Consider the following 25,606-nt stretch of genomic DNA (forward strand, 5'->3'; position numbering starts at 1 on the left):
ATAAAAATGGCCCATTCAATCAGGTTCTGCCTGGAATTACCTTTTCATCAACAAGCATCTCAAATGACCCTCATCATACTGTGACAAGACAGTCAATGTGTTGTTAGCCTTAGCTACTGGGGTGTAACCATGGCTATTCTTACATTTAATCACGATCAGCCCTTCTGGCAGACCCGAGCAAGAATACTACTACTATTCCACAGGCATCTAGCCTTGATAAAAATGAGCTAATACTACATTAATTACTAAATAAGGTTTTCCACTGGAATTTATTTTACTGGAGAAAAAAATAAAATATTTATTTATATATATATATATATACACACACACATATACACACACCTGTAAGATACTGTAAACCCCTTATATTTGCGTACCACTTATTTTATATAGTTTATCATTGTCAATGTAAATCTCCAATTTAAATTTAAAAAAAGGCAAACTAGCCCCCCCCCCCCCCCCCTCCCCTACTGTGGACCTATGTATTTAGCTTTAACCTTAGCTTTGTAAAAAAAAAAAAAACAGAAAATGGCTGCATATATAAAAGGTGAGAGTTGGGGACTTTATTCTATCTAGGAAAAGAAGGAATTTGCTATACTGTAGATATATGCAAATATAAGCATCTTCACCTTTATTGCTTCTGTGAATTTAGGAGCTCCAAAATTAAAAAAAAAAAAAAAAAAAAAAAGAAAAAACACTGGCAATGCTTAATACATTCATAACCTACTAGGTCAATAAGGCTCAAAAGCAGCATACTGTGCACTAAAATATTTATTTTATTTCCTGTAATGATCACAATCTGGTGGGTGTGGCTATATGTAAACTATTACTGGCATGTGTATATCTACAACCACAAAAAATAAACAAAAGCATATGAAAAGGCCTCTCGGAGCTTATGTGTGCTAATTTAAAATATGCTCAAACACAGTATCTGTGCATTACAGGTAAAACCTGTGAGCTGACCACCCCAGATTCCTCAGGAAAATGGTCATTGTACACAATATTTACAACACAAAGGCCCTCAATGGGCAATCAACCACCCCCATTTAATGAAAAATCAGTCAGGATTAAAACAGCATAATAACTTGAACACCTTAGATACTGTGTAAAACCTGGAATCACATTCTGTGGCTCAAACTATGGCAAATGTTAGTTCAGGAAAAAATAAATATAAATAAATTAAAAACCCAAATGTTAAAACTAAAAAACAGAATTCCAGATTTCTTTTCCAGTGATAATCTGCAACAAGCAGCACTAACATAACATTACTAACAAGAACAAAATACAACAAGAGGTCTAACACAGGTAGATGTTATCCCAATGACATCTGTAGAACTGATGTCATTGGGAAAAGCACTGGAAACATTTTAAGGCGCTTCATTTATTAGACCAGAAGTAATCTTGCTGGAAGAAGCAATAATATGACATCTGCATAAAAGGCTTTCTCATTCTGCAGTTCACTTTAATACCTGGGCATCGCAGAGATGGTGTATTTTATTGTGAAGCATCCTGACTGTAAAGGTCACTTGTCCATGAAGCAAAACATCCTCCTGCAGCCCAGCGGGTCGTCTTTATAGCCAGGCTAGCTTACACTTAACCTCAAGGATCCCAGCTTGCTTGTATCACAAGGATGCAGCAGGCTATGCAGGACTTTGACACTTCACTGCACACACTGATTCCTTTTTAGAAGCAATAGAAATAGAAAATGTGCTTTTAAGAATAAACATCCCTTTTTGGGTGCAATTTGAGTGCTACAGGTTCTCCTCCTGTTTTGCGTATTATTATTTTTAAACCAGATACTTGCATAAACATACATTACATCTTCTTTGGGCTACTATATTTTAGAAATGCTACACCAAGTTGTACCAGGGTAAAGATCATCCCTGTGCGTAACCAGTAGTGTACAGATCAGTTCCTCATGTGATGGAAGCACCTCAGCGTTGTTCAAAATGGGCAAACAAAGATTTTAGTGACCTTGAGAGTTTCACTCCATCAATGCACCTTAATCCTGACCTGAACCATCTGTAATCGGTCAAGAGGAGACTGACTGGTATTAAAAGTGAGTGGAGGGTTTGTGATGCAGACTAATTTCCACTGGGGGCGAAGCCGAGACCAGCAAACTCACTTGTGACCCTAGCCAGACTCCAACCCACAAAACATGTAAGGTGTCACTGAAAAATGTAGCAGTCCCCGCCCCCCCTCCCTCCCAAGTATATCCAAGACAAATAGATTTTCTTGGAAATTCAAAATCATCTTTAGTTTCAATAAAATACTGCAACGCTGACGTACACTATACTATAAACACACTTGATCACATTTGTAAACCAACAAATTTGCATTTGTAAAACATTTTTGTACTCCCAGACAAGTGGGGCTTCCTAGAATAAAGTCATTATGAAACCTTCTTGTTGATAAAAAATAAAGTATCCATTCATTCATTTTAAAAAGTGTTTCCTCATAATTCTGATAATTACAAACAGCGTTTTTTGATATTATATATATATAGCACTTGGGAGGACAGTCTCGCTTGATGTGAACACAAATTTGGCTTATGAACATGGATTCAAACCAATGTGCTGCTGCCAAGGACAGCCAAATACAATTATAACACAGGAAGAGAGAAGGTCAATGTGTTCTATAAACAGCTCACACCTGAGTACCAGTGCAAAACACTGAAGCAAACTAATATCCACTGTACAGCCGGCCCCTCTTTAGCAGGAGCAGTTCCCACAGCCCTTCACACTGTTGAGGATCTCCTCCTGCAGTTTCTTCCTCTCCTCCTCTTTCATGGTCAGCCTCTCGCTCTTCTCGTCCGGCTTGCCATTGCTGTTCAGGATCTTGCTGTTCTGCGTGTTCCACAGGTCTGAGTACATGCTGTTTGGGTTGCTCAGGAGTTCGTAGTGAGAGCCCCGCTCCGCTACTTTACCCTAAAACCGTGGGGAAACCAAGAGATCAGACATTAACACACAGCACCACGTCTGAAGCCATCACCTCAGAGCATTTGGTTACTCTCTCATCCAGGAAACAAAAAATAATAAATCACATGGCAGTTATTTTAATAGGTTTCGAGAGGCTAGTTGGATATGTTGTCATGCCTTTCAACTCTGGATGCCTGGGTTGAAATCAAGCTCATGCCCCCATAAAAGCATCACAATTGTCTCTGCTTGAGAAGTGACCAGGACTGAATGACAGACAGGAGTGTTCAGGTTAGGATTGGAGTACTCTCTCTCCCTCTCTTGGGGAGCTGCAAGTGGAAGCTGTCATGGAGCCTGCCAGCACCTTGCTAAACTAGCCAGTTCCAACATCACTTACCTTTCATGAGCACTCAAGTAATGCTTTCATGTTTTTATATGCCAGCACATATGGAGCCTACATATTAAATGGTTTCTGAGACAGGTGCTGAAAGTGTAGTACGGGTGAATTTACTTATAGTTAAGTTTTGTCACAGAGATCACGGAAATCGAGAATTTGAACAAAAGTCTGTGAAATCTTGGAAATGGATGTAAAAACACATTTGGTTAGGCACTGCACTTTTAAAAGGAAATAAAGCATGTCATGCACTTAAAGTACAAATCTGCGAGTATGTGTAAATTGTTTGGTTGTGTATGCACGCAGCATTTTTTCGCAATCTAGATTAAAACAAGAGGTTGATCTGTTTTGTAGTCTATTTTTCTGATCTTTGTGATGCCCCGCTTCTTGGACACGGTGCCTCCTGCCTGTGTGATTTGACTTTAACTCTGTATTTTTGTTTGTTTTTATTTTTAAAAGGGGCAGTGCTCTGTAGGCTACTCAGAAACAACCAATTTAAACGTATTGTTATTGTTGAAGAAAAAAATATATACAGTTTCATTTTGAACACAGTAATAAAACAATTATTTGACATGCTGATTTTGTATATATATGTACATTTACGCCAGACGCGCACAGATAGAAATAGGAATACAGGTTATTTCAGACACCGTCTGTTTCGCTACGCAGCCGGTGTGAAAGTCTGCATCGTACAGCTTTCTTAAAAAAAAAAAAAAAATAAATAAATGTTATGTTGGTGTGAAAGGACCTGAACTAAGTTTTGTACTCTAAAGTAACATTTAAACAGGTCAGCAGTCAAAAGCAATAGTCTTTATATTATTGTTTTTGGCATACTATTTAAAAGCTTGTGTATGTTGATGTAGCTAAAGCTACATTATTTGATGACCTTTCCATGGATTCTTTTTTCCATAACTTGCCCGTGAAATGTACTAAAAATCACTGTGCCAAAAAACATTTGTTGATTTTTTTTTTTTTTTTTTTTTTAAATCAATAAAGATTTTTTCAGAATTTGTTTGAAAACCATTTTGTAGATCCAACAAGGTGAACAGCATTCAGCGTTCATTATGACCAGAGTGGAATGTCAAGGTCAGTTTTTAATCCAAACAGCTGTTGAAAGCCTTTGCTACTTTGTAAATGTATATGCAAGTCTGTGCAGTTTATCAGATGTGGTGCATTTTATGAGGTTATTATAAGGCCACTATCTTAATAACAAAAGGTTAAACAAACAAAACAAACAAACAAAAAAAATAGAAATGGGATTTCTGGCTGGGAGGTCTAGGCTTTATCTAATGTGGTTACTCAGCTAAGACAAAAACGTCTACACTGAGATATTGTATCACAGCGGTTGGGGGTGGGCTTCAATCCATGGCGTGCCTACGGGTTCTATAGATTCAGCTTGAGAGAAGGTTGTCAACAGCGATAAAAATTCTTCAAAACTCAGCAACACAGATGCTGCTGGGCTCATTCTGTTCAGAGCAAAATGGGCATATAAAATTAGCATCAGTAAGATCAGAACCCGATGTGATGCGTGAGCTGCAGAATAATACATACGACAGCTATTAAGCGTCTGTATCGTAGCCTTTTTTATTTTTTGTATTAGCTTCCAATAACATGGTCACTGCTCTCACACAATGCAGTTGAACTTTTCATTTCGAACATTATCTTCATTCTTCTTTTGTTGTTCATCACATGCTGTGTTATTCTGCTTTAATGAAGCTGTGGGACAGGGGAATGACAGATTAAATATTTCCTCTGAAAGGGACACTCCGTTCAACACTAAGGTCATTAGGAGACGCCACCAAAAGGGGAGGAGATGGCTACTCTATAATATAACATCTGGCCATAAAAAAAAAAAAAATGTATGTATGTATGTATGTGTGTATATATATATATATATATATATATATATATATATATATATATATATATATATATATATATATATATATATATATATATATATATATATATATATATAAATAATATGTTGACCACCAGTCTTACCCATCACCCATTCCCAAATAAACAGTATATATTTTTTTAGTAAATAAAAATTACAATAAAATGACCAGTACAGACAGTTTCTCACAGCAGTTTTCAATAACCTAATTACACAACCTTATCAGGCACTCTAAACAGAAAATGCTACCTGCAAACCTTTGTTGGGCAGAGAAAAAATGCTTAAAAAAAATAACACACATTATATAATTTTATTTATTTATTTATTTTATATTATATATATATATATATATATATATATATATATATATATATATATATATATATATATATATATATATATATATATATATATATATATATACACACACACACACACACACTTACTTACTTAGGGGGGACATAGGTCCACGGATGTGCGAAATCCGCAGATAAGTGAGCTGTCATTGCGTGTGACTAAAATGCATGAATAAAATACAGAAACTAGTAATGTAAACCAAATTAGCGTGTACTAGAGATGTATGCAATATAATATATTACAAAGACAGAACAATGTTTTAAAATGTATTTACTTTGACAGTGACATGCCTAGCAAAATCTTTTCAAAATGTGATACACCTCCAACCCCATTTCCCTAGCCTTTCCTGTCACCAAAAAAATAAAAAATAATAATAAATATACAAGAAAAAAAAAAGACCATGAGACATTATGATGGAAATATTTAGCTAATTTATTCCTCGCATTAATGTTAAATAATGGTAGCCAAGTGTTGCTAGTTTTCTTCTATTAAAAAAAAAAAATAAATACTGTAAACTAAATAAACAAGCCTGCTGTGTAATTTAAACTTGTCTTACATTTCAACAAAATATGTACCAACAGAAGTGGGCTTTTGTTTCAGTGGGGCAGACCAACGCATGCGTGTTTATATGTGTGTGTGTGTGCACCTCGGGCATGAACGGGGTGTATGCTTGTATATATATATATATATATATATATATAACAATCTAATCAAGCCGGGTTACAGCAAACAGCAGTTTCTGTATCTTAAACATTAGTTTACATTGCATTGAGAAATCCTTTGCCTGTCTTCTAGTGATTACTTATAAGAACCAACATGCACAGCACTGCTGTCATACAAAAGGATAGGGGCTCTGGTGGGCGTTCAAGGAATCTACAAGACTGCACCCCCAGGCGCTGTCGGATCTAAAGGGATAAGCATCTTCTCTCCCTGTGCTGCAAATACTAGAACTCTGCATATACTGCACTGTATCGGGAGGAATGCAAAATGCAAACTATTGCTTTCAGGAAATGGGGCCTTTGTTTCTTTTCCTGAAATCCTTTTGTTTGCCCCTCAACCTTGCAATAACTACAATGCCAGATAATTGCTAGTTTCATGAGCTGCCTACACATAAACCTTCTGGACTCCACACAGACAGATGGACTGGAAATTGGAATCGTACAATACTCTGCTTGCCTCAGATATGGTCTTTTGGTTATATACTCCAGCTGCAACTGCTGCTTGCTGTACTCTGTCCACGTCTTATCTGTGTGCTCCTTTAGAATCACGACAGTACTGGAGAATCTATCGGATTCCTTGAATAGCATCTTTATTTTGCAACATGCAAACAAAAACTCCATAATGCATAATGTAGATCGTATATGAAGTGCAGTCTGATTTAATAAAATGCATCTTGCAGGAAGTGATTATGTATACTGTAATTGTGAGGGAAATGGAAACCAACATTGAGCTCTGTGTGTGATGCTACAGTCTGTTACTAGTGTTTGGGAGGGTTGCCAGCATCCAAATCCCCAATGTCTATAGACTATAGGAAATGTAATTGAAAAGCACCACACAGATTGTCTCTACCTGTACACAGGTAGTACAGCTAGATGCTCTCCCAAGGCTTATTGTTCAGTGTTTGCAAGGAAACCAAATCATTCAGTTTTTTCAGCGTTTTAAAAGAATAGCTGTTTGTAACAAATGTAATATTCAATGCAGATTGTGAGTGGGAGGCAGGCTGTCACAGAGCAACACATTTAATTGTTTTGTAATGCCCCCTGCTTTCCTTCATAATGATCCCCAATAGAAATACACCCAGGATAATTCAAGAGAACATTTTACAATAGAAAATAAATGTGGTGCCAAAAATAGAAATGTATCCCAACATGTCAAGACAGCTAATTATGTACTTAGATGGGCAAACAGTTGTATGATAAATTAGATAGAAACCGTTTGAAGATAAATAACGTATACAAGCACATATAGCTTTAGATAGACAGATCTTTCAGTTTTGTTTTTTTTTAAATACAGCTGTTGCTTGTGATTTCTGCATGATCAAATAATATCCACTGCCTATTATAATTACAAAGGCTGTCGTTTAACAAAAACACATTTCAAAGACTAATGCGTGGATATCATCAAGGGTACTGACAGGTTTAGTAGATTCATTATTTTAATGAGGGCCCTTGGAGTTCAGTTTGCTTTGCAGTTTGGTACCAATTGCAATAGCTTTACACCCTCACCCTCACGCATCCCTACCACTGGAAAGCACAGTAAAAATACAGATTATTATTATTATTATTATTATTATTTACCTGATTCAGGACAATAATTTCATCTGCATCTACAATAGTAGACAGCCTGTGAGCGATGAAGATGGAGGTGCGATCTTTTACCATCTCTTTCATAGAATTTAGTATATTCTGAAAAAGTTCAATAGAGCAATTATAATCTGTGAACACATGCAGTCAAAGAGTCAGTAGCTTCAAATGTATTTATTTATTTATTTATTTAGTTTAAATTGTGAGAGTGTAAATGCAGTAAGAACCACCAAAGAATTCAACAAGGTGACATTAAAATAAATACAGTCATTTCAATCTATTTTCTCCAATAAAAAGCATCACTACCTTGCAAATTACCTTTTTTTTGCCAAAATTGTACATATTTCTTAGTCAATATTTAAATATACAATACCATTTGGTAAAGTAATGTCAATCACAAGTACTGACATCTGTCTTTGAATCGTCATCAAAATGTGGGATGACCTGGATTTTTCACAGCGGTACATATAGCTTCTCAACAGATCACTATCAACAAGGCTCTCTGTGTTCTCTGCACCACCCTTAATGTTTGACTGTATTCAGAAATGAAGTGTGCTCTATGGACAGAACCATGATGTTTCTATCCCAGTGTTTAAGCAAACCAAAATAAACATGTAATGCATGATACTCAGGAGAATAAAGTTACATTTCTAGAGGCTCTCAATACAGAATGCATTTGGACCGTGGAAGAAGTAGTATTATTAAGTTGCGTTATTATTAGTAATCGGTAGTTCTGGACACTAATTGCAACATAGCTTACAGATTCTACGAGTATGTATAATAAATTAAAAAGAGTAGTAGTCTGTGTGTGATTGGTACCTCTTCAGTGATGGAGTCCAGAGAAGATGTGGCTTCATCATACAACAGGATAGGGGGGTTTTTCAGGATGGCTCTGGCAATGGCTACTCTCTGCTTTTCTCCTCCTGAAAGAAGTAATCAGTAACAGTACTGAATGAATACACCATTTTTAACAAGGATCTCAGTCCTATACATATCCGCTGCAGTGTTTAGCGAGGGGGGAGGGTGGGTTCCTGACATTCTGAACTCTGAACTACACCCCTTGCAGCCACCATATTCCGGGAATTGCTTTGCAAATAAATTGAATCAACTGCTTCTAAGTAATTAGTATTTATCATAGTACTTAAATAATTATTTTATTTTGAGCATTCAAGTCCTCTATCTCACCCCTATGTCAAATAACTATGTGAAAGATCATCAAATTCATGCGATTCCAAACAATCATAGGTCAAAATGCAGTTGTATGTAAAAAGTATAACATCACTTTTCATCCGTCTCAGGGGATACGCTTCCCCTGCAGTGGATAATAGCTATTCAAACTGATAGCAATTCAAACTGATAGAAACACACAGTAAAAAGTAGTCGGCCTAAACTACTGTTTGCTCATTAACACCACAGCTGCAATTATTCAACAGCTAAGACTGGCCTATTGACCCCCTGTACTGTAGATTTAAGTAGCAGAGGAAACACGCTTTTCTTGCGGTAGCCAGTTACTGATCTAAAAAAGTCTATTTGATTTAAGAAAGCTAAAAATATCTTAAACACTGTACATCATCTATATGTACTGGAGAGGCCTGACAGGTTAAGACAAAGGGCCATATTTGGATGTGCAAAGACAATATTTTTTTAGAGAGGAATAAAATCTACAGAGAACACTCATATACACATTCCTTTTCCTTTGCAAACTAAATTGCTTCTAGGTAGTTTATTTCATTACAAATGTTTTATACATACACACATTATAATATATATATTAATTAGAGAGACAATCTTGGTCCCAAATTTTCTCCATATAAAATATATGCATCCTGCCTCATTTTTAATTCAACACCACGCTTTACTCGTAACTTGACACTTATTACCGGTACCGAAGGGATAAAAACTATTAAAAAATAAAAAGACAGTGTCAGTTCATAATGAGTGAGAATGAAAAATTAGTGTTCGTTCAATAAAATAACTACAGTGTTATTTTTAGAAAACAAACCAAACCAACGACAAACTGTGCACAAACTGTTGACTATACTTTGAGTTATTGGCTTGTACTGTCTAATTTGACGGCTTAAATAGCAAACGTTAACAAATGTACATTATACAGAATTAACTCAGTGAACAAAAACAATAAACAATTTACAGTTTCACACAGAAATCAAACATTGGCGACTGTTTCGCATACACAGGAGGGCTATAATGCCCGAAGCCACAGATTAATATATGAATCAGTCAAGAAAATAAGTGAGGCAAGGTTGGATAGTAAATTTGACTTTATATATTTTGTTTAAATACAGCTAATACAGCGTACATAAATAAATAATACAGCTCTCCGTCTAGCGTGTGCCGTCAACCTACCGCTTCTTTTCACTCTGCAGGCCCGCCATGCAGCCAGCCCAGAGCTACAGCGTCGGAGGACAACGCAGCTCAGGGCAGCTTACAGACAAGCCCACAGGCGCCCGGCCAGTCTACACGGGTCGCTGGTGCTCGGTGAGCCGAGGACACCCTGGCCGACCTAAGCCACCCGACCAGGCGGCGCTCGGCCAATTGTGCACTGCCCCCTGGGAGCTCCCGTCCACGGTTGGCAGTGGAATAGCCCGGACTCGAACCGGCGACGTCCAGGCTATAGGGCGCATCCTGCACTCCATGCAGAGTGGAGATGAAAGGTGTTCCTTTGAAAAACCAATCACATGACTATTGCCCGGTGGTGTATGTATGTCAGGGCAATAGTTCAATCTATTTTTGTCCTATATGCGGTTTTAACCAATCACAGGCCAGAATTTCCAACCACTAATTCATATATATTTTCACTTGCTTAACACTGGGCCCCCATGTGTCATATGAATTGTATCTTTCAGAACAGAATTTGAGTATATTTAAACAAAATAAATAAAAAGAAAGGTCATTTCATTTCAACACAATTAAAAGAAAGGCCAGTGAAAATGTTGTTAAATGGTAATAATATGCAGGAAAAATGACTTAAACTATTATTACTCCTATAAAAATGCCCCAATACCACACTTTAGTTTGCCTCCAGTGCCCCTCCTAAAATTTCTCATTCTTTTCACACAAAATTAATTCCAACGCCAATGCACTTTTCTGCATTATCAGAACAAAGATTTAGACCTAAGCCTGGCTACTTAGGTTGTGAAGATGTTATTACTGCCTCTAGTCTGAGTGGGTTTACTAGTGCAGGCCTGGGGCCATCTTGCTAAACTCAAATCTGCTCTGCGCACACAAGGGAACTAGACTTAAAACTGAAACAAATGGTTATTTGTGTTTCACATTCTACCAACTAATTCCTTACAATAATTCCATCAGACAAATCCTATTTTGGCTTGCTAACAACAGTTATACAACTTCAGACTTAAAACTGGTTTTGATTTACCTTACAGACATAATTTGATCTCCTACCACACAACAAGCAGGCTTCACTGAGCTATGCTCTCCTCTTCCTCTAGCCAAATCGAATTTCAGTACTAATCCTATAGTTCAGCAGTCACTTCAAATCTGGGCACAATTCAGACAACACGCTGGCCTATAAGCAATTTTATTATTCTGCCCGTAGATAGAAATCACTTATTCCCTCCCTCAGTGAAAGATTCATCTTCTCGTATATGGCATAGAAACAGTGATAAATCGCTAAAAGACCTATTTATTGACAACAGTTTTGCCTCTTTCAAAAATCTCTCCCAAAAAATTATATTTACCCGAGCTCACTTTTTCAGATGAAAAAGGGTGGCACGATTCCCTGCGTTTCCACCTGAATCTACTCTTGACTCTCTATTCCAATCTGATCCCTGTATAGAGGTGTGATATCTAAGATTTATAACAAATTGTTTACTTACACTGCCCTTCACTGTCTAACCTAAACATTTTGTGGGATTCAGTCTCTCGGATGACGATAGGGAATCTGCTCTCAGCTGAGTGCACTCCTCATCTGTCTGTGCACGCCATGGGCTGATACAATTCAAAGTTTTACATCGCATTCACCTCTCCAAGGTCAGGTCGGCCAGGATGTACCCAGATTTGGATCCAACTTGTGACAGTTGCAAGCAGGCTCCTGCCACCCTCACTCATGTGTTTTGGTCCTGACCTGAGTTGGCCCCCTTCTGGACATCTGTCTTTGAGACTCTCTCCCGGACCCTACAGCTACTTATCAATCTCAACCCTCCGATTGCATTAGTTGGTGTAACACCCAGTGACATCCCTTTGACAAAGCTGCAGTCGGACTCTCTGCCTTGCTGGCTAGGCCCCTGATTCTATTTGTCTGGAACCAAGCTGCCCCACCCTCACATATTCACTGGCTAAGGGACCTCATGCAACACCTCATGCTTGACAAAATAATATATACACTCTGTGGATCTACTGGAAAATGTTACACAACCTGGCATGCCTATCTCTTGTATATCTCCCTGACGTTTCATCTCACCGATCTACTTTTTCATAAACTGCAAGCTGACCACTTATGGCCCTCCTCTCTCATTCTCCTTCTGTATCAGTCTCTTACTCTTTATCCTCTGTTTCTCTTACTCTTTCTCTGTTTCCCTTTTGTCCTTTCCGTTTTCTTTTTTTTAGTTCCTCCAAGACACGCTTATTTTTCTTCGGTTATTGATTGTTATTGTTATACATTAATGAATTCAATAAAAACTATTTAAATACAATGCATGAGAACAAAAGGTTCAGTAAACTTGGCCTAGCAAAACTATCTTTTAATAACACAATCAATCACCGGACTCTGCCGAGTCAACGCCCAGGGGGTGTAAAGCTGTTGTTAAGGCAAAAGTGTGTGCGACTCAGGCAGGGGCGAAATTACAGGTGTTATTAACATTCTGTAGAAATATTACGTTTACAATTAGTCATGTTTAAAATTCAAAAGGCAGAGCACAGCACACAGTCACGCTAAAGAATCAAGAAGTGCAGTGAACATATTTATTGAGTGGCTGCTGTATGTCCACTGTTTTCAAATATTTTCACAAAACAAACATTACACTTTACAAGCTACAGTGTGCAGTGCAAAAGCACATCATGAAAAAACACATTTGTAGGTGAAAAACGCTAGAATAAGTCACTACATTTAAAAAATATATAAACACGTGAAATTCAGTCCACTAAAATAAATTTAGATAAATCGCTGTAAGTAAGAAATTTGACTGTCCAGTGTGAAAACACAACACAAAATAATACATTAATGTAGCATCCAAAGTAGCACTATCGCATTAAAACGTTCAATACAAAAAAGCTCGAGTTACAAGCTCTTGTAGTGTCTTAAACAAATACAAATAATCCAAAATATAGTTTGTAGAGTAACAACAGGAAAGCGTACATCAAATCAGACTGCAGAGTTTAGATCATCTGATTTGAAACCTCTGAACCGCACGTCTTTGTCATCTGAACCTTCATCATGGATGATACAAGCAATTGTCTGAATCAATGCACAGAGCAACTACTTCTAGGCAGCTTTTTCTATTCACGTGATATTTCCCCTCAGGCATTATTTGCACATGATCATTAAAAAATAGAAATTAATGGTGAAAATGTTACTTTCAGCTGAAAGTTGGGGGTGGGGGGTGGGGGGAGAGATTGTTCAAACTGAGAGAATCTGGAATTTCATTTTTTGTATTTGATTCATTGATTGTTTTGTAAATGTATATACAGATATATTCATGATTTTGTTTTATTCTGTTTTTCTGAAAACTGGAACATCAAAAAACAGTAATAAAAAAACAAAAATTGTGAAAATTCAAGGCCATTAAATCAGTAGGTTACTGTGAAATCTACTGTATTCCTTAGAATTTGCCACCCTTAATTTGAGGAAAAAATAAAACCTCAAATAAATATGCATTTACAAAGATACAGCCTCAATTATGCTGTTGTATCGTACAAAACTGACACCAAACAGTGTTGTTACTGATTAACCACGGAACTCATGTATTGTGCTGCGTACTGTATAGTACTTACGATGGCGTCTCTTATGGCATCATGCATCTCAGCAACAGCAAGCACTCCACAACATCAGGCAACATGTAACCCAGCAATCACAACAGCACTGACTGCATTGCAAACACAACAGTCAGAATGGTATGCACAATACCAACTAACAGGACATAACATACGCATATGGAGATTAATCACACCTGTTTTTCTCCCAATTTGTGAACTGTGGTATTGCTTGGCATGTCGAAAAACACGGGGGTCTGATCAGCATTTCCGATCTGTCCAAGCTGGTGCTGCTTGTTAGAAATGCTGACATTGTAAAAGCTTCTTTGAATTCCTCAGGAAGCTAATGATTACCCCTAGGAACTCCTGGTTACGGTCGGCAATGACATAGCCTGGATTCGAACCTGCGATCTCCAGGCTATAGGGCACATCCTGCATTCCACGCAGGAGCGCCTTTACTGGACGCACCACTCGGGAGCCCCACCCGAGGTCCTATTTTAAGTGACTCTGCAGCAGCAGTTGTTGATGCATAGTTCACCCCCTAGTCTCTTAAGTCACTTTGGATAAAAGCATCTGCTAAAATCATAGCTTTGTGTTTTGTTGGTCCTGCAGACATTTTTTTCAATAAATGCTCAGCAGTGTATGCTTTTCTCCATTTCCCATTTGAGACCATTAGATGTTGAACAGATGCCGCCCAGGATAAACCATCCATGAAGGAAACGCTACAGACCTGACAGTTTCAGTCCTCTCTCCCCGACTTGCGTGTTGTAACCATTGGGCATTCGCAGGATGGCATCATGGATTCCTGCTAGTTTTGCCACATGATGCACTTCCTCAGGTGATGCATTAATGTTCCCGTACTGAAGGTTATAGAAGATTGTGTTGTGGAATAAAACAGCATCCTGCAAAAGAAAAACAAAGTGAAGAAAAACAAGGTGATGAAAACATTTTTTTTTAAAACATCACTCATTTTTATAAAATATTAAATCAAAAATACATTTGTTGATCGGTCAGGCATTTATTAACAACTTAGAAAACACACCCTTCATTCCTCCATATGTTTTTATCTTCACATACACGATAACCTCTTTCAGTCAGGGATTCAACAGTAGTTGGTGTTGTATCTGGGATAACTCAATTTGCAATTCTGAATCGCTCAAGGAACAGTTCAAGGTTCCAAACACAAGACCTTATCAAGAGGGCTACTTGCAAAGCCACAATAAACCGCTGAATTCCAGACTGTGCACCTGTGATTACATGCAGCATCGGATCCCAGAAGCACCTACTATTAAGAATAAAGCCATGCAGGAAGATTGCCATGTGCTTTTGAGCTCCTAACATTAGGCCTTAACTGAAAAAAACTGGATGATGTCTCATTATGTTGGAGATTTACTTCATAAAAGATATTAAAATAAATAGGCAACTGGCATTTGTACAGATTAAGATACTTTCATAAACATATATTAAAGAATGCTGTAACCGTGTTTCAGTACAATTGAATAAGTGGTTCTCAAGAGAACAGTACAAATTACACAAGTATTGACAGACAGCCAAATACAAATATCCAAGTAGAAATACCAGTAGACATTATTAGAACTAAATATATTTCCCCTTTGCGACCAGCTATACACAAAGCCATTTTACTCCGTCACTGTGGCGGATGCAACAGAGGTTACTCCACAAACGTGCAGGTTTGTGACCTTACCTGCGGTACAACCCCAAGCGCTTTCCTTAGGCTGTCCAAACTGGCTTCTCTGATATTCTGACCAGCAATGTAGATGTTTCCTCTCTGGGGTTCATAAAAACGGAACAGCAATCTTACTATTGTGCTCTTCCTAAAATCAGAGGGGAAAGAATAAATACCACATTTAATAAACACACAAGTGCCTCTGCTAGACATTAATCTGAAAATGCTTTTACGTTGAAAACTGTACAAATGTCTCCTTTTGATTCATAATGCAAAAAAAAAAAAAAAAAAAAGAAGAATGGAAACCGTTTAAGTCATTGACCCCCCCCCCCCCCCGATCATTGTGCTGAGATTCATCCACAGATTACTCCTGTCTTCTTCCAGATTATCAAACACAATATTATTCTGCATGCTTGTGAAACACTTTAATGGACCAGACCCATCTTTCTGAGCTTGCATAACCAGCCTTCTGATTGCTATCTGCTTTCTTTGTGACCTCCACTTTCAGATGTGGTTCTTTTAAGCTCCAATCCCAAAATGGAAATCAGAAGCACTTATTGTCAATACCAAGGTTTTCGCTTTCAGTAGTGTCTGTCCGCTCTACTGTTACGTACCCAGGAACAGAGGGAAATGTACACTAAGCGCCTCACATCATACAGTAGAAATTATTTTATTGGTATCATAATTGCTTGCAAACAGTGAAATCGAATGCAAGTAATTAACATTGCATTTCATGTTCTGGTTAAACTCCGTTTTTCATGGAAACAGACCCCAATGGCCCTGATCACAAGCTGGCAGGTAAACGACTAGTTCCCTGGCAGCCAGCATCAAGCTGTCTGGGGATGCTGCCAGGGCTGGTCCGCACTGTTTGGAAGCACTGGTTGTACATCTCTGCCCACCCAAAGCATATCAACTGAAGACAAGCCAAGTACACTGATGTCACTACACCTGTCCCGCTGAAGATACTATTGAATTGTGAGCACCGTCTTGTACAGTCAATGCCGCTAAATCGGGATACTGATAAATTGAGATTTATGCTTAATGGGATACAACTCTGGGAGACGGTTCTTCCCAATGCTATTTATGCAGTTTAATTGGGATGTCACTCAGTTTAATTGGAATACAGTATTTTCAAATGATGAACGGAGCTCGCTTTTCAGAGCAAGACAGGTCGCGTAGCGCAGTGCAGAGAGTACGTTATTATGCTGTGACATGTGTAAATTGCGTAAACCATGTTGAACTCTTGAAGGAGGAGTCTCCTGTGGTTTCTCTGGATGCTGTGGCAAAGACAGTTAGTGTGTCAACATCGCAGGTGCCTCGCCTTGTGATAAGATGTGATTTCATTCTTTATTTCATGTAAAAAAAAAACCCGGCAATTAATTTTGTTTAGGAATAAAAAAAAAAAACCCTCTTATTTTAAATTATGTATTTAACATTTAATCACGTCATGAATTTTCAGAATTTTACAAACTTGAGTACCGTACTGTTTGTAGGGTGCTATATAAGTACAGGAATTGATGACATTTTAATGGAGTGTGGTCCCTGGGGGCAGGAGAGTGCCTCTGTTTTGAAAAGCTGAATCAAAAGGACTTTTCAAATGTCCTTGTAGCCCACTGAACAACAAGGAGCTGTCACAGTTCCAGCTTGGCTGAGCAATCCTCCCATCACCCTGGATGATTAGACCACTTACTCTACGTATAGAACAGTTCTCGTAACTGTAGTAAGAGGCTTAGAAAATTGTCTCCATCAACCCAGAAATTAACTCTTCTCCAGTAACTGGCAGTTTAACAGGGAGCCTGTGACACAGAGCACAGACTTTCCGCAATCTTATCCCCTCTTCACCTTGTGTCCAAGTTTTTATTTAGTCAGTTGAAGTTTGAACTTAATACACTGAAAAAATGACACTGACACTAACGATTGTCCAATGCAGTGTGTTGCATTTCCCATTTGAAACGTGGACAGAAAAGCATCACCTAGAAATGTGTAAACAAAAACAAAAGCATACCCGGCCTCAGCAAAATTGCACAGGCTGAAGGATATATGGGCTTATGCAAGTAAAATACACCATGTTAAGATGAGAAGTCATATTGGGTTACGGTAAACAGAACAGCAACACAACACATAAAATATAACGCAATACAGTACTTTTTTTTTTTTTTTTTTAAATTAAAAGAGAACCGTTTCATATTCTGGAGAAGTAATTTTAATACCTTCAGTGTAGTCAATCGTAACAAGAAGCTACAGTATATTCATATACGTAACAGGCTTTGTAACAACATTCATGGGAATCATTATGAAAGTATAAGAACAAGTCTTATTATGAACAATACTGCAAGAAGCCGAACTAAAAACCCAGGTTGATACACACCCTGACCCACTGCCGCCCACGAGGGCCACCTTCTTCCCCGCTGGCACTTCAAATGACACGCCATTCAGGACTTTCTGGCCTTCCTGATACTCAAAATACACGTCTTCAAACTTGATGGTGGCGTCCTGGGGAGTTATCATCAAAGGAGGGGCCAGGTCCTTATCCTGCATGAGAGAAATGAGAGAGGGAAAGCGTTCAACTACTCAAACATGAGCACATTACCCTGACTGGAGCTTCACCAAACAAGGACAAAAAGGGTACAAAGGTGTGTTGTTCTTGTAGATTAATGAAATGAGGAGGTGTCACTTTCCATATTGCAGTGCTGTTTCTAGTAGCCTGGTGTTGACTTCACCTGCTTCTATACTTTACCAACATATTCTTGAAATTAATTTGTTGTTGGCTTCTAGTAAAGTTGAATTAATACCAAACTTAATTGTATTGAAAAACAGAGTTGTATAGGTCCTGGTAACATGGAATTTCTCCTTTTAAAAATGTAATTTAATTAAAGGTCTCCAGTAAATTAATTGAAAATACGGCCCTAAACTAACTGTTAACTTTTGCTATAACCATTATTGCTACCTGGTTATAAACAATCAATCACAAGTAAACTGAACAATTACAAATACATCATTCCCTTAAAAAAATGGCACTCTGTGTCTTGAAGGACAATGAATAACAGCATTGATCCAGAAACTCGATCAACCGATCCAAGATGTGATTATATTATTGTAAAGTGTGAAGCGACTACAACCTCTTTTAGAGATATGGCCACAAGACAGTTCATTAAATTAGTGACAAGAAAAAAAAGCGAACTAGTTTTCCTTATTAAATGCATAGCAAAATGTAATAAAAAGCACAGTGAAAGCACGATAAAGCATTGGTAAGCTATGTAAAAGCCAAGAGTATGGTAAAGCATTTAAAAAATGTAATAAGGCAAACCATGATAAAACTATGATAAATGCATTGCATAACACATGCAATAAATTATCTAAATGACTGGAATGAATTGGACTTTATCAAGAACACTAAAAAGTAGATGAACGGTCTCAGTGTGTGTTTGTGTGTGTGTGTGTGTGTGTGTGTGTGTGTGTGTGTGTGTGTTTAACCCCTTACCTTAATTTTGGTGTCAGTGTTGAGTAGCAGGAACAAGGTGTTCATGTCAATGAGGGCCTGCCTGGTCTCTCTGTAGACAGTGCCCAGGAAGTTCAGGGGGAGAGACAGCTGGAAGAGTAGCCCATTGACCATCACCAAGTCTCCCACCGTCAGGTTCCCTGAACACACACACACACACACACACACACACACACAGACAAACAGCAGATGTGAATGCATAGCGAAAAGTGTTCTTCATCCCCAAAATCCAAGTTACAAGTTCAGGGGCGGAACACAATACCATACAATACCAATTGTAGAACACACATTTTAAACAGGCTGCTTCTCACGCGATTCATTTGTTATACAAATGATAGCCTGAATATATTATGTTATATATACAAGCTGCATCTCCCTGTTAAGTACATTTCAGTCACAATGGGAAAGACAGCAGATCTGACCGACTCGATAAGAGGGTTAAAAGGCGGCCTACATTTTCATTATTGGATTTTTATTTCCCCCACAAGCGCCTAATAAATACACATGAAAAGACTGTGCTACCTAGGCACTGAAACATAGAGCCCTTCTCATAGGAAGAGGGCAGAGGGCAATCCCACAGTTACGTTTCTTCTGCACTGAAAAGAGGCTCTTTAGTTTTCTAACCTGACATGATCCCCTGGCTTGCAAGCACCATGATACCGGTGAGGCCAACGCTGAAGATAACATTCTGCCCGAAGTTCAGCATCGCGAGCGTCGAGGTGGTCTTCAGCGAGTATGCTTCATAGACTTTCAGATACCCATCATATTTCTCTGCTTCATATTTCTCATTGTTAAAATACTAGGGAGACAAAACAAACATATTGCCAGAATTAATTAAAAAACACAGTTAAACCTGTATAGAAAAGATAGCTTAAGTCTTAATGCCTTTCCAAGCCTGCAGGCACACAGGGAATATAGTGATAGAGGTATTTAATTCTCGGGATTTGGAATACAAGGGAGATGTGGGCTTCTCAAAAAAACTTGTTTTTTACAGCTATGATTTATGGGGCTCAAAAACTACCCTCCACAGGGCTGGTCAAAATTCTAACCACAAGGATATTAATCTGATAAAGATTTAAATTAGGATTACAAATTGTCCATTAATCAACAGTCCAAAGCACCTTTGACCATTGTTCCATAGTCCAATTTCTTTGTTCTTCTGCATATTTTATCATTTTAGTTCTTGTTCCCCTTTCTTAACAGAGGTATTCTTACTGCAACACATCCTTTAAGTCCTAATTTCAAGTGTGACCTTCATACTGTTGATTTGATGGACAACAACATCTGTGCCTTCTGCCAGTTCTGTTGTCAGTTCAACGCTTGTCTTCTTTCTATTCCTCAAGGATATTATCTTCAAGTATTGCTCATCCTTGTTAGACAGCTTTTTGGATCTTCCAGTTCTGGGTTTGTCAATTACAGATGATGTTTCTCTGTACTTGATGATTATGCTTCGGCTACCACACCTTGAAATTCGAGTGATGTGAGCTATTTCACTCAATGTTTTTCCTTCTTTATGCAAGTCAAGGTTGTTATAATGGTAGAAAACACTAGTGGAGGCATTGAGTGAAGTATTGATGCTCATAATGCATCAGAGTAGACAAATGCAACATGTCTAAGACTTTTGCACAGCAGTGTGTGTGTGTGTGTACACACAAAATGTAGGACAATACAAAATTTACAGTTACACTTAGGAAGCCACAAGAAAACGCACTAAACCCCAGTACCAAACATATATTCTATACTTAAATATATATGAAAAAAATATAATCATGATCTTCCAACAGACAGTTACTAAATGTGCTTGTGTTAAAAGCTCTGGACTGCACTGGGAGGGTAGTGCCAGTAGTCTGTATTACAAAAGAACATCAGAATAAACAATCAGGGTTGTTTGTTTTATTAAAAAAAAAGGTCAGGTAAAATATACAATGATTCTCTGTAATGCTTTATAGCAATGCAATGTATTTGCTTACGATTGTAAGTCGCCCTGGATAAGGGCGTCTGCTAAGAAATAAATAATAATAATAATAATAATAATAATAATAATAATAATAATAATAATAATAAAATAGTACCATATTATTGGAGATGTGCAAAGTTTAGGATATGACTACCACTGATCAAAATGGCACTTTTTATTAAAGGAAATCACAGCTCTATTTTCATTATAATTTATAGATGTTACCTTAATCCCTTAAAACGGCACTGTTGATGCGGCTGGCTATTTCTCTCTCTCTCTCTCTCAACAAGTGAGAACTTCATTAACCCAGGTATTTTTTTGAAGTGGTTTAGATTTAGGTTTCCAGAAGAAATGTTTAAATGTTACATTCTTGTATACCAAATGCTAGCAATAAATATAATATTTCCTTTGTTATTTTTTTCTTCATAAATGTAATTTATATACTGTAGAAAACTGCTTATTTAATTGTGATGACATTCTTAGCACTGTTTTGGGGGGGTATATCTGGGGGTATATAGACCTGTATGCCTCTCTGTCCTATGTATGTCACTTTTATTTATTTTAAATTTAACACAAATCTAGAGAAGTGCTTATCCGATTGTAAAGCATGGTTTGTACATCATTTAGCTGTTATTGAGAGAATCAGAAACTGGCGTGTGGCAGTGTCCCTCCCCTATTTATTATTATTTGTATTTGTTTGCGGCGCGGATAAAAGCACTGCGTCTTTTGTTAGTTTTTTATATTTATAATTTAAAAACCCTGTGAGGATGCGTGGCTGATTAGCTACTGATTATTTAACTAGGTGACAGTCGCGCATCCTTACCAAACGCGTGCAGACTGTGGCCGAGGGGTAATAAGATAATTAACAGCTAGTTAACCCCTCGGCCAGAGTATAAGAACCTGCAGCTGTCCGTGCTGCAGGGTGGAGTGTACAGAGGAGAGTATGGGGAGCGGAGAGAGCGAGCGAGGAGAAATAACGACATTTAAAAACGACTGCGAAACAGTATTTGTTTATTCGTTTGGCCCTCGTGCCCTTTGGTTTCTGTTTTGTTTAAATCTTTTGTTTTGTTTATTTAGTTAATAAAATTCAGCGGAACGCCGTTGCGTTCAGTTTCACCAGCCCATTCATTGTTTTGGTTCAGTTACTTCCTGGTCCGTGACGTCACCACACCTCACCACTGCAAGCCATCCTGCCACATGGCGCTACATGGTATCTGTCAATCTGAGTTCCAATCACACTTAAAATCAGGTCCAACATAAACTGCCTGCTGACCAACGTACTTTTCCGAGCTCATGTTACAACAGATGCAACAGAGAAACACACAGTAGTATACACACACAATCTCACCTTCACAGTCTCATAATTGAGTAGCGAGTCGATGGCAGCATTTCCTGCCTCATTATCGGCTTTGTTCATTTCTATTCTGAACCGAGTCCTAAAAAAAGGGGGAAAACCATCATGAGAACTACTTGAGACTTTCACACAATCACTTTTAATTGTTATTCAACTGTATTTAAGTACTGTACCTCCACTGTGTAACTGCCACTGTGAACGCTGCATAAGCTGAGAGTGTGCCCAGGGTGACTAATGCATACTGACCCCCACATTTAAAATACTACATTGAGAAAGAAAGAAAAGGGGGAGAGGACATTAAGAATGTTATACAAAATCACACATAAAGGATTTACCTTCTCAAACAATAACATCTTGTTTAATACCCAGCACTGCACCAATTTACTGGATTTTTACCTTGGTCACTGTTGGTCAACAGTGTACAGATTTTCCGTTTCAAATGAATTTACTATTAAAAACATTTTTTATTACTATTTTCAATGGTAGAGAAGTTGTGGATAGACAAATACTGACCCCACTCACATGTACAAATCCAGAGAGCAAAAGGCATTCATAAACACACAGATTTAACAGAGCTGCTTGATAATGTAGTGAATGAAAGCACACTGGAGCAATGTTAAAGGGTTAAAACTCCTCTCAAGGTCAAACTAAAACCTTAGTATGCTGTACATTTGCCAGCTGGGTAACTACCAATTAAAGCCTCTTGACAAGAAACCTGCTGAAGGAAAGGCTTCCTGTAGGTTTTGAGAAAGCTCTTATGTGACTGTGCTAGCTTTTAAATCCAGGAATGAAAGCAATGCCAAAAAAATGTACTTTTCACATGTTGCATCATTTTAGTGCTGGATAAAGTTTAGGATCAACACTTACAGGGAAAACCAGATTATTTCATCCAAACTAAATTCAGACAGAAAAATGTAATCTCAACACTCTATAAATGGTGAAAAATAGATAAAAACTAGAGTGAAACACATTTAGCAACAGGAACCAATCTGAAAGAGTATGAGAAAAAGAAACCAACTACCCTTCGGGCTCCTTATCGCAGGCAATGTATAACACAGTTTAAATGCCAGAACAGTTAATACACTGAACAATTCTCTATTAAATGTACTGTTTCTAATGGAATATAAAAGCACAGAGGGAGCCATTCAACTGTTTTCTCCTTAGATTTTGGTGATGAAATCTGAGCTCATTAAAAAGAGAGGAATCACTGAACTCTAAATAACAGATTTATTGTCAAAGAACCTGGAAATACCATTCCTGTTCAAGCTTACCAATGATATCTGCCAATTTAAAAAATAACAAAACATAAAGATGCATTGCAATCGCAGTTAATGCAGTGGAATTCTGCGCTCACACTACAGCTCAACACAAACAGGGCCACAATTTCCTTGAATTTATTCCACTTTGGTGAAACAAATTAACACATCATTCAAGTAATGGCCAGTTGAGCAGCAGTTACACAAATAAGATGCAGCTTTATGCATCTCTGAATTCACTAGAGAACACATTAAAATACATGTTCGAGACAAGACCCACTGTTATCAAATTCTATTCACCAATTCAGAGAAACAACTGTATCAATTTTCTTCAGAATGGCAATATGTTTATAAAACAATATTCTCTAACCACCTTTCATGACTAGAAAGGCACCTTTACTTCACTAAACAATTTCCCCAGCATTCCCCCCCCACGACCTAGAATAAATTCTTATGTCAAAAGCTTTCAGAGAGACACTATTAGCCTTGCATTACCCTGGCATCAGACAGAAACCTGAAAGTGCTGAGATACATTTTGAAGAAAAAAGAAGTTGTAGATAAGACGACTTTTTCCCCCTATGTATGTTTTATGTGCTGCTGGGACCAGATTAATATGAATGAGCTTCCTCCAAGAACATTTGCAAGCATATTTAATTACTTACTAAAATCCCACTGACGAGTACAACTTCAAACAGAGTGGGCCCCAAGTTGAAGACTAAAGCGCTCAGCACGAAACTGATGCCTCTGGTGCCCCGATCAATGGCTTTGGACAGTCCTCCCGTCTGCCGGCTGAGGTGGAATCCCAAATCCAGGTTATGAAGGTGCAGAAAGACATTCTTGGCTATTCTCCTGATGGAGCTCTGAGCTACCTTTCCAAACACGGCATTCCGTAGTTCATTGAAAAGAGACGCACAAGCACGTGAAACTCCGTCTGAAAGAGAGGAAGCGAGTAACTTGGCATGTAAGGCAACACGTCACGTCTTCATATTCGTATTCATGCAATTCTAGTCCTGCAGTTTATGGGATACTTTACCCGCGGGTGTTAAATCTGCAAGATGAGATTTAAGTTGATCTGATGTACATTGCATCTGCCACTGTTATTGACGAGTATTTTGCATTGTACTTTTCTATTTTGAGTGAGCACTGTGTACAAGGTTGATTGTTGAAACCAAGCACTTTGCCTCATGTCCACTTGAAAATAAGTTGCTACATCGGAGTGTTTATTACCGGCAATACTTTCAAGCAAACTGACGTGTAAATGCATTCAGTTAGCAATTGCAGTGAATGCATTTACACACTGGTGTTTGTTTTTCGGTTGTAAGACATTTCAGCTTGTCAATTTAGTGCTTCTGAAAGGGGAGGGGCAATGGCGCTGGCTTCAGTCAGTCACTGTGCCGCCTTGTGTCAGGACAGCTCTGCATACAAGTGCCCCTCTCTCCTGACCTGAACAGCCCCTGCCTACCATTCAGTCTTGGGCCTCTCAAGCACAGACTGAAAACTGTGCAGAATAATTGAGACCACCAAACAAGAACTACCCTTGTATGGTGTTGGGGTGTCGCATATTTTTATTTAAATCTATTTCCTATCATTACATCGCCCTGTAAGTGCCTTGAATAAACCGTGCCCAAGAAAGACAACCCAGTTTCTTTTAGCCATAGTGACAACAGAGTCAGGGGTTAATACGCAGCAAATTAATTCTCAATTATGACTTCAGACAGCACTACAAAGAAGCCTATGAAAATGACTGCATTGATGGATCTTTATTATGCAGCTTTATGCGTTATTATTACCAAGGGACAGCTCTTCCTTTGTTGTAGTCATTTCAAAGGGAGTAGGGGTTGACTGATAAAGCAATATAGCTGCCTTTAAGAATACAATATAAGCTGAAACTCGGGTCTCTTTTTTTGTATTATTTTTAAAAAGGAGAAGGTTGTTACAAAGGAAAAGCAAGAAAAGAGAATACATCTGAAAAAAATACAACAGTGCATAACCATGCAGATTAAAAAACAGATATATATTCAGGAATGAATTCTGTTCA

The 25,606-nt window shown here is 38.0% G+C and overlaps 1 protein-coding gene across 1 annotated transcript in view; it reads right to left on the bottom strand.

Moving 5' to 3' along the window:
• Positions 1–758: 758 nt before the first annotated feature.
• LOC117430792 (iron-sulfur clusters transporter ABCB7, mitochondrial) overlaps positions 759–25,606 on the bottom strand; it is a 54,712-nt gene continuing 29,864 nt past the window's right edge. Inside the window, exons 6-16 of the mRNA XM_059000850.1 lie at positions 24,231–24,499; positions 22,486–22,574; positions 22,307–22,394; positions 19,626–19,800; positions 18,984–19,141; positions 17,871–18,034; positions 15,521–15,650; positions 14,546–14,717; positions 8,689–8,792; positions 7,864–7,971; positions 759–2,927 (exon numbers count right to left, since the gene is read on the bottom strand). Coding sequence (XP_058856833.1) covers positions 2,712–2,927; positions 7,864–7,971; positions 8,689–8,792; positions 14,546–14,717; positions 15,521–15,650; positions 17,871–18,034; positions 18,984–19,141; positions 19,626–19,800; positions 22,307–22,394; positions 22,486–22,574; positions 24,231–24,499 — 1,673 coding nt within the window. The 3' untranslated portion in view covers positions 759–2,711. The remainder of the gene's footprint in view (positions 2,928–7,863; positions 7,972–8,688; positions 8,793–14,545; positions 14,718–15,520; positions 15,651–17,870; positions 18,035–18,983; positions 19,142–19,625; positions 19,801–22,306; positions 22,395–22,485; positions 22,575–24,230; positions 24,500–25,606) is intronic.

This window comes from Acipenser ruthenus, chromosome 26 (genome assembly GCF_902713425.1).
Source record: "Acipenser ruthenus chromosome 26, fAciRut3.2 maternal haplotype, whole genome shotgun sequence".
In the NCBI taxonomy this organism is placed as follows: Eukaryota; Metazoa; Chordata; class Actinopteri; order Acipenseriformes; family Acipenseridae; genus Acipenser; species Acipenser ruthenus.